This window comes from Ictidomys tridecemlineatus, chromosome 9, assembly GCF_052094955.1.
Source record: "Ictidomys tridecemlineatus isolate mIctTri1 chromosome 9, mIctTri1.hap1, whole genome shotgun sequence".
In the NCBI taxonomy this organism is placed as follows: Eukaryota; Metazoa; Chordata; class Mammalia; order Rodentia; family Sciuridae; genus Ictidomys; species Ictidomys tridecemlineatus.
This window is the reverse complement of record NC_135485.1, coordinates 723860-738488: the sequence shown is the minus strand read 5'-3', so window position 1 is coordinate 738488 and position 14629 is coordinate 723860. Positions and strand designations below refer to the sequence as shown.

Genomic DNA, 14629 nt, shown 5'->3' with positions numbered 1-14629 from the left:
TACAGGAGCATTTCCCAAGTGCACAAGGCTTTTTATCTCCAACAACTAAGGAAGCTAATCACACCTTCTGCCCTGGATGGTGGTACATGTCCCTCTGTCTGGAGAGGTACAGAGAGTACTGCAAATCACAGTGGCTCTATCACGAACTGATGGCCCCAAGCTCAGCAGACACCTTGATGGAAGATCATCTGGGACAGAAACAGCTCATACTCTGTTCTAAATGGGCTTCTTGAAGAATGACATGCTTCTGGTCAACCTCCCGAAGGCTGTGGTGAGATGTAGCTGAGGAAGCAAGGTAGGAGGGGCACTATTGTACCACCATGCTGCTCCCGTGGGCTCATGTCATGATACCACCCTCGACCCACTGGTCACTTGCAGAACACTTTTACGCCACTGCTCCACTGTAGGAAGGACAGTGCATGGGCAGCAACACACACAGGGCATGCACACAATGCAGCATGGCCACAGCATGACAGGCAAGCAGTAGGACAGGTACCCACACAGTTCAGTGACCCACACAAAACAAGCCACAAGCCCCACCAGCGACAGCTCAGGCACCTCCCACAAGCAAGGCTTATTCTTGCTCTGTAAGTGAGACATTTGATACAGCCTGAAGCACTGCAGAGGTCATGCTGAGATCATCCTTTCAGCAGTCCCATCCCTGGTTCTGGGTCAGCAGAGCCCCACTCTTCTTGGCCTCCTTATTACAAGAAAGAAATACCAAGTCAAGCACAAGTACCAAGCATCCTCACCATTTCCACACAGAACTCAGTACTTCCCACTAATGCCAGCCTGTCAGTACAGCCTTTTCTAAAGGCTCCTTCAGTGACATTGCTGCTGGCCAACCTCTACCCTAGACATTTATTCCCACTGGAAGGTACTGTGAATGGGTTATCTCCCCCACCATATGCTCTAACTGCCACTGATGGGGCCCTGGCCGTGACTAAGCTGTGGGTGTCTCTCATGTGCCCGGTTACCCTGCTGACCTTTCCTAACAGTTGCGCTGACTTCTGAGTCAATTCTTACTGCTTTGGCGGAACTGCCCAAACAACATTTAACACTTCATTTGTTGATTGAAAATTATCTCTGTCCTCCAGCACAGCTTCTATTCCCAGTGCCCAGAAATACAGAGGCAAAACAGCAAACTGGAAGGCAATGCTGGCTGAGGAGGAGACAGGGAGAGACGGAGTGGGGCTGCCAGTATCAGCAATGACCAGAGATGCTCACTGAAGAGGGGCATGAAGCCCGGAAGAAAAAGCACTAGGGTCATCTGAGGGAAGAGCAGGCCAGCAAGTCCAGCAGCAGCACAGAGGCCACTGTGGCTAAGAGCCCAATAGCAGTGGAGGAAGGGCCATCATGAAGGGACTGAAGTGGCCACTCCAATGACCCTGACCTTTACCCAAGCCAGGTGGAAGCCTCCAGGACAGAAGAACCACATGGCCTGTGATCTGATGGCAAGGTGAGGAAGGGATTAGTGGGTAAGGGCAGAGCAGGAGACTAGCCAGGAGACCATTTCAACCCCTCCCCAGAGATGAAGGCGTCCAGGTACACGGCAGCAGGAGAGAAAGCAGGAGGCAGCTGGACCCGCAGACGTTCTCCAGTCAAGCAAAGAGGGTGTGCAGGTGGTGGGGTGCGGCTGTGAGAACAAAGGAGTCAAGGCCAGCTCTAAGGTTCTGGCTGAGGGGCTGCCCTTTACAGAGGAAGAAAGATGGGGCTGGTCTATGAGGAGGCAGTTAAGATGAAGTTTGGCTTTAACTCTTCCAAGCACTCTAGAGATCCAAGTGAAGAGCTAGGTCTTCTAGGCTGCAGGAGCACCAGGGCAGAGTGAGCACTGTACACAGAGGGCCCTTCCAGTTAATAAAGCTCATGAGATCAACAAGACAGCAAGGACCAATGCCAAAGACTGAGTCCAGGGCACATCAATACTCAGCAAGGCTGAAGGGTAATTGTGAGCCTGCAGAATCCAGGCAAGAGTGGCACTTGGGAGCCAAACAGGAATATCCTTCAAGGAGAAGGTGGTCAGTGGCTATGACACTTTAAAGGTCAAGACCCCAAACACCACTGTGGGCTTGGATAGCACCCTGGGGTCACTAGTGACCTCAGCCACAGAACTGTCATGGACAAGGGGTCAAAAGCAGAGGAGAGGCAACACCACGGACCAAAAGCAGGGCCCAAGTAGAGGGTGAATATGGGTCTTGGTTAACTGGAAGACTGCAATGTGTGGGTGTGGTGAACAAAGTCTGGCCCTGGAGCAGGGCACACATACTCATCCGCAGCCATGGGAGTGAGACAGCATACACAGGCGAACCAAGCCATGCACAGAGCACACAGATGCAGGTCAAGTATTACAGGCTGAAGGAAAAAGAATGGTCCTTGGATGGAGGCGGGCACTGAGCATTTGGGGCTTCCTCAGCAATGGGCACAGCGCTGGGGCCAGCACAGATGCCGAATGGAGTACTGACCCTGGGCTGGAATTCTGTTGGTAACAGCAGGCAGGAGCTGAGGCTGCATGGAAAAGACACAGGAGCTAGAGGAGGGTGGAAAAGAAAGCACAAAGGGTTGACCACACCCAGATGACCCTGAATGCCATAAACAGTACTCTGGAATGCAGCAAGTCAACAAAAGTAGACTCAAAGTATTAAGGAATCTTCCAACCAGACAGTGGACAATTAATTTGGCAAATGGCTGTTTACTGTGACTCCATGCGAGAGGCACAAAGCCCCTGCCCTTGCTGACATTTATTTTAAAGGAGAGGTCTGACCAAAAAAAAAAAAAATGGGTAGGCAATTCTGTCAGATTATGATTAATGCTATAAAGACACCAAAACAGGGACAGAGATCAAATAGAACCACAAAATCCCAATTTTGTTTAGAGTAGCAACAAGCCCACAAACGTGCTATAGATTTTTTTTTTTTTTTAGGTTTCTTTAAAGCTGGAAATGATCACCCTATCCTCTGGCCAATGGGCTTAAATATAAACGCTCAACAGGACTTCTGGGAAGGCTTCATGCAGGTAGTGAGTCCAAGTGGGCAGCACAGCTTTTACTTCACAATTCCTTGCTAGATGTGAAGGCTGCAGCCCACCAGCCACTGTGGACCAGACATCAAAGTGATCTCAAGACCGTACAAGAGAAGCAGAGTAATAAAAAACACCCCCCAGGGCCTGGGGCTGGCTCAGTGGCAGAGCACTTGCTTAGCATGTGTGAGGCACAGGATTCCTTAGCACCACATAAAAATAAATAAAATAAAGGTATTATGCCCATCTACAACGAAAATATTAAAAAACAAAACAAAAAGGGCAGGGGCTGGGAGTGAAGTTCAGTGGTGGAGTCCTTGCCTTAAAACAAAGGGATCCTACCAGCCACAGAACAAGTGGCAGGACCACACTGTCCTCAGTTGGGGCAGAAAGGCTGGAACAGTAAGAGCCAGGTCTGGGGTTCCCAGGTCTGGCATTCTGTCTTGCTCGTGGCATCTCTTGTCCACCTTACAGACAGAGACAGATGCCTTTCTGGGGCTAGCTACGGGAGGTGGGACCTCTCAGAGTTATCTGAGGACATGAAAGAGTGAAAAGTCAGAGAAAAGGTTAAAGGACATGCAGTCTTGTGGAGGGAGGACCAGGGTTTAGCTGGGGGTGGTCACCCAGAGGAACCCCCACACCCTGCATCCTCAACATCAGTGCGGGGCAAGACCTAAACTAGAGAGCACAGACAGATGAGGGGCAAGCAGACAGGGAGAAGCAGCTGGCTACTTGCACACTGACCCTGGGAAACAAGGGCAGCAGGCAGGAGGACCCACAGCAGCTAAGGACCCACAGCAGCTGAAGGAGGTCATCAGCTGTCAGGAGGGGGCATGGGTGAGTGCGAAGGGAAAGGAGGTTTAAAAGAGACAAGGCAAGGGTGGAGGGAAGCACAGAAAGGAAACTGGACCAGAGGCAGAGGCAGGTACTGGGTGGCACCAGAGCTTCTGTCAGGAAGCTAATGCCAGGCCCTCAGTGCTGCTGAGTGTTTCGCTTTATTCATATGAATGAATAGTTCCTAGTTACCAAAACAGTGGACAATTTTTTGGTTTTTTTTTTTTTCAGATTCTCAAACTATTGGCCCTGCAACACCTTGCACCCCAGCAGTCAGCAGCCTTTGCGGGCAGAGACTAAGCTTCACAGCACTTAAGTCACCTAGGCATCCCATGCTGCAGTTCTGCAGATAGGCACCTTTACCCACTGCATGCAACTGTGTGACTCTTCTCCCTTCCAGTGCCACTTCGCCTCCTGGGGCTTGCTTCCTGTTCACTGACCTCTGCACCACAGCCCAGGAGTGAATCACATCACCCTGAACAACTGTGTACTTTTGGGGGCAAGGCTGCCAAAACTTCAGCACAGCCTTGCCCATCAGTCACCCTGACTCCGCAGTGTCTTCACAGCACCTAACATCTGTGATCTGTGCTCACCTGCTCAATGCCCTCTGTATGCTGCAGTGTAGAGTGCAAGGGAGGGGGACCCTGCCTGTCTCCTCCCGACACTCCAAGCTCCTCACAGTGCCCAACCAGAAAGGTTAACAAAGAGCATAGGTGAAGGTACAAGAGCATCAATGCCTGCAGCTGAGCCGCACCCAGCTTTGAGGCCACTGGCTGGGCCGTTACACCCAGCTTTCGAGCCCCTTGGCTGCTATGAGCTTTGTTTTAGTCCTAAAGTGGTCTGTTCATTCTAAAAACTAGGAAAGTCTTTCTTTTCCTAACTTGAATTCTGCTTAAAATAATAGTATTTAAAAAATAAATAAATAAATACAACCTAGCAGCTAGCGGGAATCCAGCCTGCCTCCTCCTTGCAGGACCTATCCCCCCAGAAAGGCACAGATAAGAGGAGGACAATGTCCACCAGCCCAGAAGAAAACACAGAAGCACCAACAGAATAGTGTCTGCTCCATCCCATGTCCAACAGATGACGTGAAACATGAGAATGATGGTGGGAGGAAACAAAGGGTGGCCCAGCTCCCAGGAGAAAGGGGCCTCAGCTGTGCCCCCACATGGTGGGTTTAGGAGGCAGAAGGGCAGAATGAAGCTGCTTCAGACAAGAGTGGGTGGTTCTCTAGGACTGGCAGGGCTCAGGCCTGGAAAAGGAAGGGGTTAACACACTGCACACCCAGTAAAGGGTAAGAGAAGGGTATTGAGCATAACACAACCCTCCTGGGAAGAAGCAGATCTACTTCACACACCCAAGCAGGGTCTAGGGCAACAGAGCTGGAACCAAACCCAACACGGGGTCCAGCTCCTAAGCCAAACACCGTAGTCACCAGTGTTTCTCCCACTTAAGAACCCATGACCCTCCCAAATCTAGCCAAGAACACTTTTGGAAAACTGCACCAGAAGTTATAATCTGAGGCACTCTGTCAAACACAACCCAGGCTATGACACTGCGGGGCAGTACTTGGTCAACATGATTATCCTCAAAGGAAAGGCAGAAATTTAAATATTCTTGTAAAAAAAATCAAACCACAAGAGAATTGTTTGGGAACAACACCTCTGATTCTCAGCCTAGTGTCTCTGAGGAGAGGATGACACCATCAAGCAAGTTGAGCTGGGAACCGCCTCACTGGGCTCCAGGAAAGGACAGAGATGAGCCCATGCAAGACTTGAGGCAGAGTGAGATTCCAGAGCCAGGTCTCCCAGCAACAAGTGCCAGGCCCCTGCCCCTGGGCCCTGCAGACTCCTACCTGATCTGGGTGGTAACAGAGAAGGCAGAGATAATGCTAGTTTACTTCAACTTCCTGAAGGGAAAAAAAGAAATATCAATGGAATGATCTCTATACAGCATAAAAATTTGAAGAAAAAAATTACTTTTATAACCAGCAAAAACTTTCAAGCCAGAGCTTCTAGTTCCAGATGAACTATACATCCCAGTTTCTCCTTACTCCAGAGGACCATCACTTACAACCTGACAACAGACAGCCTCTGGGAGCAGAAGGTCCTAGTCACAGCTAGAACACAGGGTGTAATCTCACAACCCATACCCCTGTACCCCTTAAGAATACAGAACAAGTTCCTAAAGCAAGATCCAGAGGTGCTCACGGGTGTGACTCTGTCCAGGGGATACCTGGCAATGTCTGGAGGCACTGAGGGGATCCTCCTGGCATCCAGTAGGCAGAGGCTAAGGCTGCTACTAAACACCCTGCCAGGCAGGGCTGCACAGGGCTATGGGAAGGCCTGCCTTGGTCCACCCACTGTGGTGGACATGGAGGCGCAGCACAGAACCTGCCCAGGGCTAGGACATGCTAGCAACAACACCTGAAGAAAAACAGTACCCAAGTACCCAGGAGCCCACCACCAGCCCTGAGGCTGAGGATGTAGACATCTTGAGTCCACAACTTGAATCCGCCTGAGGCTCCCAAACCTGCATGTCTAAAGACTTACTCAGCAAGAAAGCAGTTAAACTCTCCCCCAAAAATTCAGTCCAGTACCCACCAGTTCCCATGACCCTGCAAGAGAATGCACCCTTGACTGAAAAAGCACACTCATTTCCATGCCTGCTGGCACCCAGCCCTCACTGCCTTCTGACTCTAGTCTGTGCCTGCGAGTGGACCTTCCACAACTGCCAACAGTGCAGCTCTGGAGCCCTCAGCCTTCTGTTAATTCTTTATTAACTAACACTCCTGGGCTAGCATGTGTGGGGCACTGGGTTCAATCCTCAGCATAAAAATATAAATAAAGGCATGCTGTCCATCTACAAGTATAAAAAAATTTAAAAAAAAACTTCTAAATCAATGATCCCTAGTTCCCAATTAAACCCTTCTCATCATTCACTAAGAATTATTCCTGAAAACTTCCTAAGGGAAAAAAAAATTAACAGGGACATGCAGTCAACAGAACAGAGGAAGTAGTGTGTGGATGGCCTCTAAAGTACCTGGAAGAGCAAGACTGCTATTTCCTAGGGGAAGTAGCATTTCTATGTGCAAAAATTCTGCTTTAATATCATTATTAAAAAATGAGGTTTTCGGGCTGGGGATGTGGCTCAAGCGGTAGCGCGCTCGCCTGGTATGCGTGCAACCCGGATTCGATCCTCAGCACCACATACCAACAAAGATGTTGTGTCCGCTGAGAACTGAAAAATAAAAATTAAAAATTCTCTCTCTCACTCTCTCTTTAAAAAAAAAAAAAAAAGAGTTAAAAAAAAAAATGAGGTTTTCTTTAAATATTGCAAGCTTGCCTGCAATGATATCACGATCTTTCTGTGTCTGCTAGAGTACCCTCATGATCATTTTCAGAGAGCTACACAAAGCTTTGGAATGCAAAGTACGCAGGCAATCATCAGAAAAGAGGACTTGAAGAACCCTTTCCTAACCATCCATTTCCCTTCCTAGTGCATTCAATGAGTAATGGAAGGGTTTCTGCAAACTTTCCTGCCTGGTGGTTCCCACACTCACCAGCCAAACCAAAAGCAAGGCAGTTATGGTCTGCCAACAGGGTGGCAGAAGCTGCCTGGGGCTAAAGGTCAGTGGTTAAAGGACCCCTCTGATAGCGCCACAGTACAGATCACTCTGAGCCGAGGAGTCTTCATCTCTTACCTATAGAAATCCATCAGGGGCACCAAAAAAGAGTATAAATGCCCACCACCTGAGTCCTGGCAAAGAATTGGTGGGGCCAGCAACGTTGCCCTCACTTCCTTGATCAAACAAACACTGAAATATAAAGCTGCTGTGCAACATGGCTGCTCACCTGCTAATGAGCTCTGCTTTTTCTCTGAGGACAACTACAGAGGGCGGCCAGACGTCAGCTGCGACAACACCAACAGGTGCCTTCCAGACTGCCAGGGACACGGGTGCTACCAGGCTTACGTGTGAAGCACCAGTCAAGCACCAGGGCTCCCCTATGCACACGGCGCAGGATTCGACTGCACAGGCCAGCTCCGAGCCTATGCTCTCCATGCCCGGCTAAACCGACTTGGGGCCACTCGGCCACACCACCTATCACCAGTGAGCTGGACGGTGTCGCCGGCTGCTCTGGTCGGAGAGAAGCCACCATCCCCCAGGAAAGGAACGCAGGGTCCAGAGCGCGGCTGGCTCTCGCAGGAACGTCCGACCTTGGGTCTCTGAAGGGAATCACTCCGGACGCAGTCCGTCAAGCGTCTCAAAGCCCGGGTCCGAGGAGCTTCACGGAGCGCGACTAGGCGCCGCGCCCACCCAAGGTCACGCCCCCGGCGGCCGAGGCCCGAGAGGAGACCGAGGGCAGCCGGGCAGCTGGGCCCGGCCCCCGCCCCATTAGCGCGGAGGCGGTCGCCACGCCCCACCGGCCTTCCGGTTGCCGCCGCAGACTGCCCAGCGACGCGGGCCTGACCTGCCGGAGCCTAGGCCCTGGGCCGCCCCCGGGCCACCCCCAGCCCCACCGGCCACGCCCGGCGCCCGGCCCCCGGCCCTCGCTCAACCTAGAGCCGGGCCCAGCCCGGCCCCGCCGCCCCCCGCGGACCCCGCCCCCGGGCCCTCCGCGCCCGGCCCGTGCCCCGCACCCCCCGAGACCCCGGCGGGAGGCGCAGCGGCAAGCAGGACAGCGCAGCAGCGCGCACCTTAAGGGTCGGGTACTCCTGCACCTTCAGGGTCATGGACAGCTGGGCCGCCGACTCCTGCACCGCCATCTTGGGCCGGCCGAGCGGAGGAGTCGGGCGCGAGGCACGCCGGGTAGTGACGGGCGCGGGGCGGGGCGGGCAGTACGTCTGCACCAATCGCGTCGCCCCGCTGCTAGCTGCGCAGAAAAGCGCGAACCAATCACCGTCGGCCTTCTCCAGCCTCAGCCAATCGGCGACAGGTCTGACGGGTGGCTTCCTCCTTGAATTCCCCGCGGAGCCTTGGCCACAGACGCCTTGGCCCTGGCGGATCGGCACAGAGAGGTGTCCTGGCTGGGCGCGTCCCTAGAGGCGTGTGGGGCTCGGTGGTTGCCGCGCGTGGCACTTGCACTCTCCTGGTGGCCACCCCCCTGCGGTCACCTCTCGGATACACCTGCTGGCGGTCCCCGCGGCCTCCCCTGCTCTGGGGGACTCCTTTCCTATGTGCCGGTTTTCATGGATTAACCGCCACGGGAGTCCGGATTCAGAGAAAGGCCCAGTATCCAAAACCAACTCACAGGCCCAAAGCCCCCCTAGCAGGAGGGCCCGGAGCCCCTGGGCCTTCCTCTCGTGGCACCTTGGTCCCACCATTTCCCGTTCAACCTTTCGCGTTTCTCCAGCCTTTCTCCCCACCTTTTTAAAATAAAAATGAAGATTCATCTCTTAGGAAATGACGTCCATATTAAACGGCCTCTTGTGTTTCACAAAACACATTTATAAGCAATGTTTTCAACATTAAGAAAGCACCCAGGCGCCGCGGACAGGGGAGGAAGGCCTGTGTGGGGAGATGTGCAGGAGTTCCGGCCAGTGGGCCCTTCCTTTAGAGCTGTTTTCCGTTTTATCCTGGGGATGGAGGCCGAGGATAGCGCCTTCGTCCACAGCTTATGGCCTCGACTCCAGGACAGGAGGGCTTTGGGCACTCGGGCATGGCTTAAAGTAAAGCTTACACACCTGGACTGTGCAACTCAATGAATGTTTGCCCAGGAATGTGTCTCTACCTACGGGCATGCTGGTCAAGACCTAGGATGGTCCCCAAAGATCCCTGCCCCTCCTGAGTTCATGTCCCTCAGGGTAGCCAGCATTCTGATCTCTCCCTTCTGAGTTTTATTGGACTTCACACAGGTGGAACTGCACCCTCCAGGTTTATGTTGCCACTATGTCTGGTTCTCTCCTGTGGTCATGGACATGCTTAGCAGCGTGGCAGTATTTGATGGCCACTGCTCCTTAGAGACTTTTGCTTCCGTTACTCCAGGGATTCAAGACTGACCAAAAGAAAAGGACACACAATTTCATTTCCATGGCAGAGTAATCATGCCCTGGCACCACTGTAGTAGGAATATTCAGGGACACTAAGGTAAAGGTTTGAGTGTTGGAGAAGTTATGGGCCTCCCACAATCTGGTTGGATCATTCAGTCTAGAGGAGTTTTGTTGTACTTGGAGGTTTATGATTTGGTAAGTGTGAGATCAGGCAAGGCGGGCAGTGACCAAAAGAGGCAGATTTTAAAAAGGCCGACAAAGGAGGCTTTATTTGAGATATCACTCCCGGCGGAAGGAACTCAATCAGAGTGCACAGGAGAAGGGTCTGAGGAGAAATCATGTGGGAGCTTGACTGGACTGGAATTTTATGGGACTTAGGCAGGAAGGGAAGGGCTTGGGACTGTAAAAGTGTTTTTAGAGTCCCTTGTCCTGTTGGAGTTGGTCAGGGAGCTAGCTGAACTCCGGGATTGGCCAGAGGGTCCTGCTGATTGGCAGGCATTAGTCAGGAGATCCCACTGATTGACAGGGATTTCTGCAGGCGCCTGATTGATGTTTCTTTGGCTCGAAGGCTGCTTTGTCCTAAGTCACCGCCACTTACCTGACAGTAAGAAGTTGTGTGTTTCATGTTCCTTACTCTAATGATGGATCATGCCCCAACACCCCCCCTGGGAGCTTGGCCAGTTTGCATAGAGGAGCATGCTGGGAACACAAGTATGTGGTATAGACTAGGTGTGTGTCTTAGAACCTGGTAGCCCTGGCTGGAGGGCCCTACAGGAGCAGTCACCCCAAGATGTTGAGGGACCTGTGTCTCTGTGGCCACAGGCCTCCATACTTTGAGAGAAGCAAGTTCATGCCTTAAGCAGTTATAAGTGATTGTCTTCATTGTGGCCCCAGGGCTCATTCCCCAGATAAGAGCCAAGAGCCTGGTGCCCTTTGTTCCTGGGGAGGGCAGCACCTATGCAACAGCACTGCCCACAGAGGTCTCAGAGGCTTCCCACTCTGACCTGGTGTGCCTGCTGTAGCCAGGATTTGCAGTGCTTTGAGTGTGTTGCATTCTGGGTACGGTGATTTCTAGAAGCTCAGACTGGGAGCTGGGGAGAGTACTGACATTCCGACAGTGCCAAGGACCCTGGCAGGAAGAACAGTGCTTGGCACCAGCATCCCAGTGGTAGATGCCAGGTTTGAGCCCACAGGGCCTAGCTCAGCCCCCAGCATCCATACAAGAAAGGATGCCTCCCACCCAGTTCCTCAATGCACCTCGATGCCTTCAAATCTCATCCCTCAAGAATGTCTATGTGGGCTGGGGCTGGGGCTCAGTGGTAGAGCACTTGCCTTGAATGTGTGAGGCACTAGGTTCGATCTTCAGCACCACATATAAACAAAAAGTAAAGGTCCATCGACAACAAACACATAATTAATTTTTAAAAAAAAAAACAGTGTCTAGGGGCTAGGGGTGTGGCTCAATGGTAGAGCACTTGCCTAGCATGTGTGAGGCACTGGGTTCTATTTTCAGCACCACATAAAAATAAAAATAAACAAAAATAAAGATTATATATACATATTTATATGTCTCCACTTCTGCTCCTGCTCTTCTGCCTGCAGGTGGGGTGGGTAGGGTACGAGTTCTCACCCATCAATTTGCAGGGTCTTTCCATGGCCACTCATCCTCAACTGTCCAAGGCCCACCCAAGTGGCCTCATTGGCATAAACTCAGGTGCAATGGGAAAGGGACTCATGATGAATAACAAAGCTACTCTTGACCCTCTGGAGATCCCACGTGTTTCGGGAGCTCAGTGCCAAAAACCAGAGATAAAGAACAAATTTTAAAATATATACAAACATATGTATGTATTTTGTTTTTGTGCTAGAGGTTGAACCTAGGACCTTGCTATTGCTAGGCAGATGCTCTACCCCTGAATCACTCTCCCAGCCCAGGATCAAATATGTTGTTCATCATACTCCAGTACCCTTCACTGCCAAGGTCTCTGTCTCTTTAGTTCTAACTTCTGAAACCTTAGGATCCATCCAAAGTATGAATGGCCCAGTGTGGGTGGGTGGCTCAACTAACCCACCATACCAGGGGAGGGGTTTGAGGGCACACAGGCCCCCAGAAGCCCCCTCTCCTCCACTGAGTGTCTCCCAGGAAGCCTGTCTGGGGAACCTCCCCTTGACTCCTGTGTCTCCACCAGGGGTCTCAGCCAGCTCTGGGGGCACACCAGCAGGCCCTGCTTTGGTCTCACAGGCATTCAGCACTCAGAGGCACCCCAGCAATGACTCACGCATAAAAGCCAGCACCATGTCTCCTGGTTTTACAAAAGGAAGGAGCTTTATTATGAGGCCGACCACAGGAGGGCAGGTACTATAAGCCCAGATCTGCTTCCAGATCTAGGACATCAGAGGAGTTGTCAGACAGAAGAGCAGGGGATGCTTGCTTACTGAATGGCAAGAACCCTTGCTGCTGGTGTGGAGGGCACTGCACCTCTTCACGGGTCACACGCTTCGTTTCTTGGGTGTTATCACGCTCTGTTCAGGGGGTTCTGGGCTTGAGACATCAAAAGGTCATCAAACAGCCAGGCAGGGTGGCCCCTCTCCTGAAATTCCAGTGACTTAGGAGGCAAGATGATCACAAGTTCGAGGCCAGTCTGGGTAACTTAGCAAGACTGTCTCAAAACAAAAATTTTAAAAGGGCTGGGAATATAGCTCAGTGGTAGAATGCTTGCTTGGCATGTATGAGGTCAGCAGTCAGTTCCCTAGTAGCAAAAACAGTGATAATGATGTCATTTCCATGTAAGCTGGAGTGTGTGCATGTGCCTTCTTGAGAACTGGTTCCACATGGTTCCTGAGTAGACACTGGAGAACAACGCAGGCACTTTCCTACTGGTTATACCAGGTGTCCTGCTGATGTCCTCAGGGTCTGACCTGATGGCTCTGATTGGCACGGCAGGAGGGGCCACTTCCTCTCATCCACCCAGCTGGACTTGCTGGACTGAAATTGCCCTGTGGTATGTTGACCTGCTCATCTCGTAAGAGGTGGCTCAATTGTGTGTGAAACTTAATCTTGAATAAATCTTGAATAAAATCAAATGATAAGATTACACATAGTTGAGTGGTTTATTGGCAAGAAAATAACATGATTTGATTTTTTCCTTGAAATTATTTAGTAGTAGCAACCTATAATTAGTTTCTACGATTAGATAGAGATTGAATCCAACCAAACCACATAATTGGTATTTTCACAACATCTGCTTATAAATGTTTCCGAGGAAACGGCTTCCCAGCTGCCCGGAGGGAGGAGGCCCAGAGGCCCTGCCTAGGATTGCCAGGAGATGGGCAGCCTCCAGGGTCCTTGTGGGCTCCACCAGGGGTAGGTGCTAGGGTCTGAGCTTGTTCCTACTGCAGCAATTGTAAGAAGTTCCTTCTAGAAGGTGGCATGAGCCCTGAAATTAAAAGGCTGGGGTGTAGGACAAAGTTAGTGTCTTGGGTCCAGAAAGGCCTATCTCAGATGGACAGTATCTCCAGCAGAGGTACAGCCCAGACAGGGCTCTGACCAAGAAGAGCTCTGACGAAGTGCAGCTGGTCTTGTGTGCCCCTGCACCTGCTAAGGAAACCTGGTGCTCACAGGCACACAGGTGGCCTGCAGGAGGGTTGCCACCTGGAGGTGGAGGGCTGCAGCAGTACCAAGGCCAGCTGTGGGGAGGAGATGCAATGACAAGGCAACAGCCCGGCCATCTGGCCTGAGGTCTCCACACAGTCACTGAGACCCTTACTATTTGGGGTCAAGTTGGTAGAATTAATGTACTGCTTTCCTGAATCTCAGCCATGGAGCAAACTGATAATTAGGAGGACACTTACAGCCACAGGTAGTCACCAACACACGAAGTCACAACAGAATGTCCCAAGAGGAGACAAGTGTAGCAACATCCCGGTGGCAATGTGTCCAAAACTGGAGGAAACAGCAGAAATAGAATACCTTCTGCAGAGCCCAGGAGCAGACCAGGGCCTGACTGGTGGAAGCTGCCAGGGGGCAGCCAGGGAACAGGGGCACATCACTCCCCTGTGTCCCAGAGTCGTCCTCAGCCAGTTCTCAGCCCTCAGAGCGACACACCGTCCATTACTTCCCGTATTCAAAGCCATGCTGTGAGCTGGGTGCCATTGTGTTGTGGCCCATCTCAGAACACACAGAGTGACATAGTGCAGACCAGCCTGGAAGGGCCAGTCACCTGGTGTGGCAGACACACCTTCCCATGATGGGTTCTGGTAGACACACCGTACCACATCAGCCAGGGGGCAGTCTGGGACCCTGCCTCGGTGTCTTCTGTGACCCTTCCAGTCTGTCTCTCCCCAGGGACACTGTGGCTGTTTCTCTTCACAGGTTGGTTTGTCTGCTCTTAAGCTTTGCGTTCAGTCATCCCCCTTACCCTTGGGAATATGGTCCCAGGCCCCCAGGGGTGCCTCAGGCTGCAAATTAGTCACATCGAGAGATTAGCAACGACTAATGATAAAAAGAACAACTGTGACAACATACCGTCACAGAAGATATTTAAGCCAGGTTTGATGGCACACTCCTGAGACAAGAGGAAAGAAAGTTCAAGGCCAGGCTCAGCAACTTAGAGAGACCCTGTCTCAAAATAAAAACGAGAGAGCACCCCTGGGTTCAATCCCCAGCACCACACACACACACACACACACACACACACACACACACACACACACTTAAAACTTATACATCGTTTATTTCTGGAATGTTCCATGCAGTACCTTGCACCACAGCAGAACACAGGGAGCTGTA

At 51.7% G+C, this 14629-nt stretch overlaps 1 protein-coding gene across 3 annotated transcripts in view; it reads right to left on the bottom strand.

Moving 5' to 3' along the window:
- Positions 1-8698, bottom strand: part of Maea (macrophage erythroblast attacher, E3 ubiquitin ligase) — a 37004-nt gene extending 28306 nt beyond the window's left edge. Inside the window, exon 1 of one of the 3 annotated variants that reach the window (XM_078020810.1) lies at positions 8548-8698. In XM_078020810.1, the coding sequence (XP_077876936.1) occupies positions 8548-8616 (69 nt within the window). In that variant the 5' untranslated portion in view covers positions 8617-8698. Of the gene's footprint in view, positions 1-7703; positions 7932-8547 lie in introns of those variants that run through there. The other 2 variants (XM_005319043.5, XM_040292854.2) reach the window with 2 other exon arrangements.
- Between the last annotated feature and the right edge of the window lie 5931 nt (positions 8699-14629).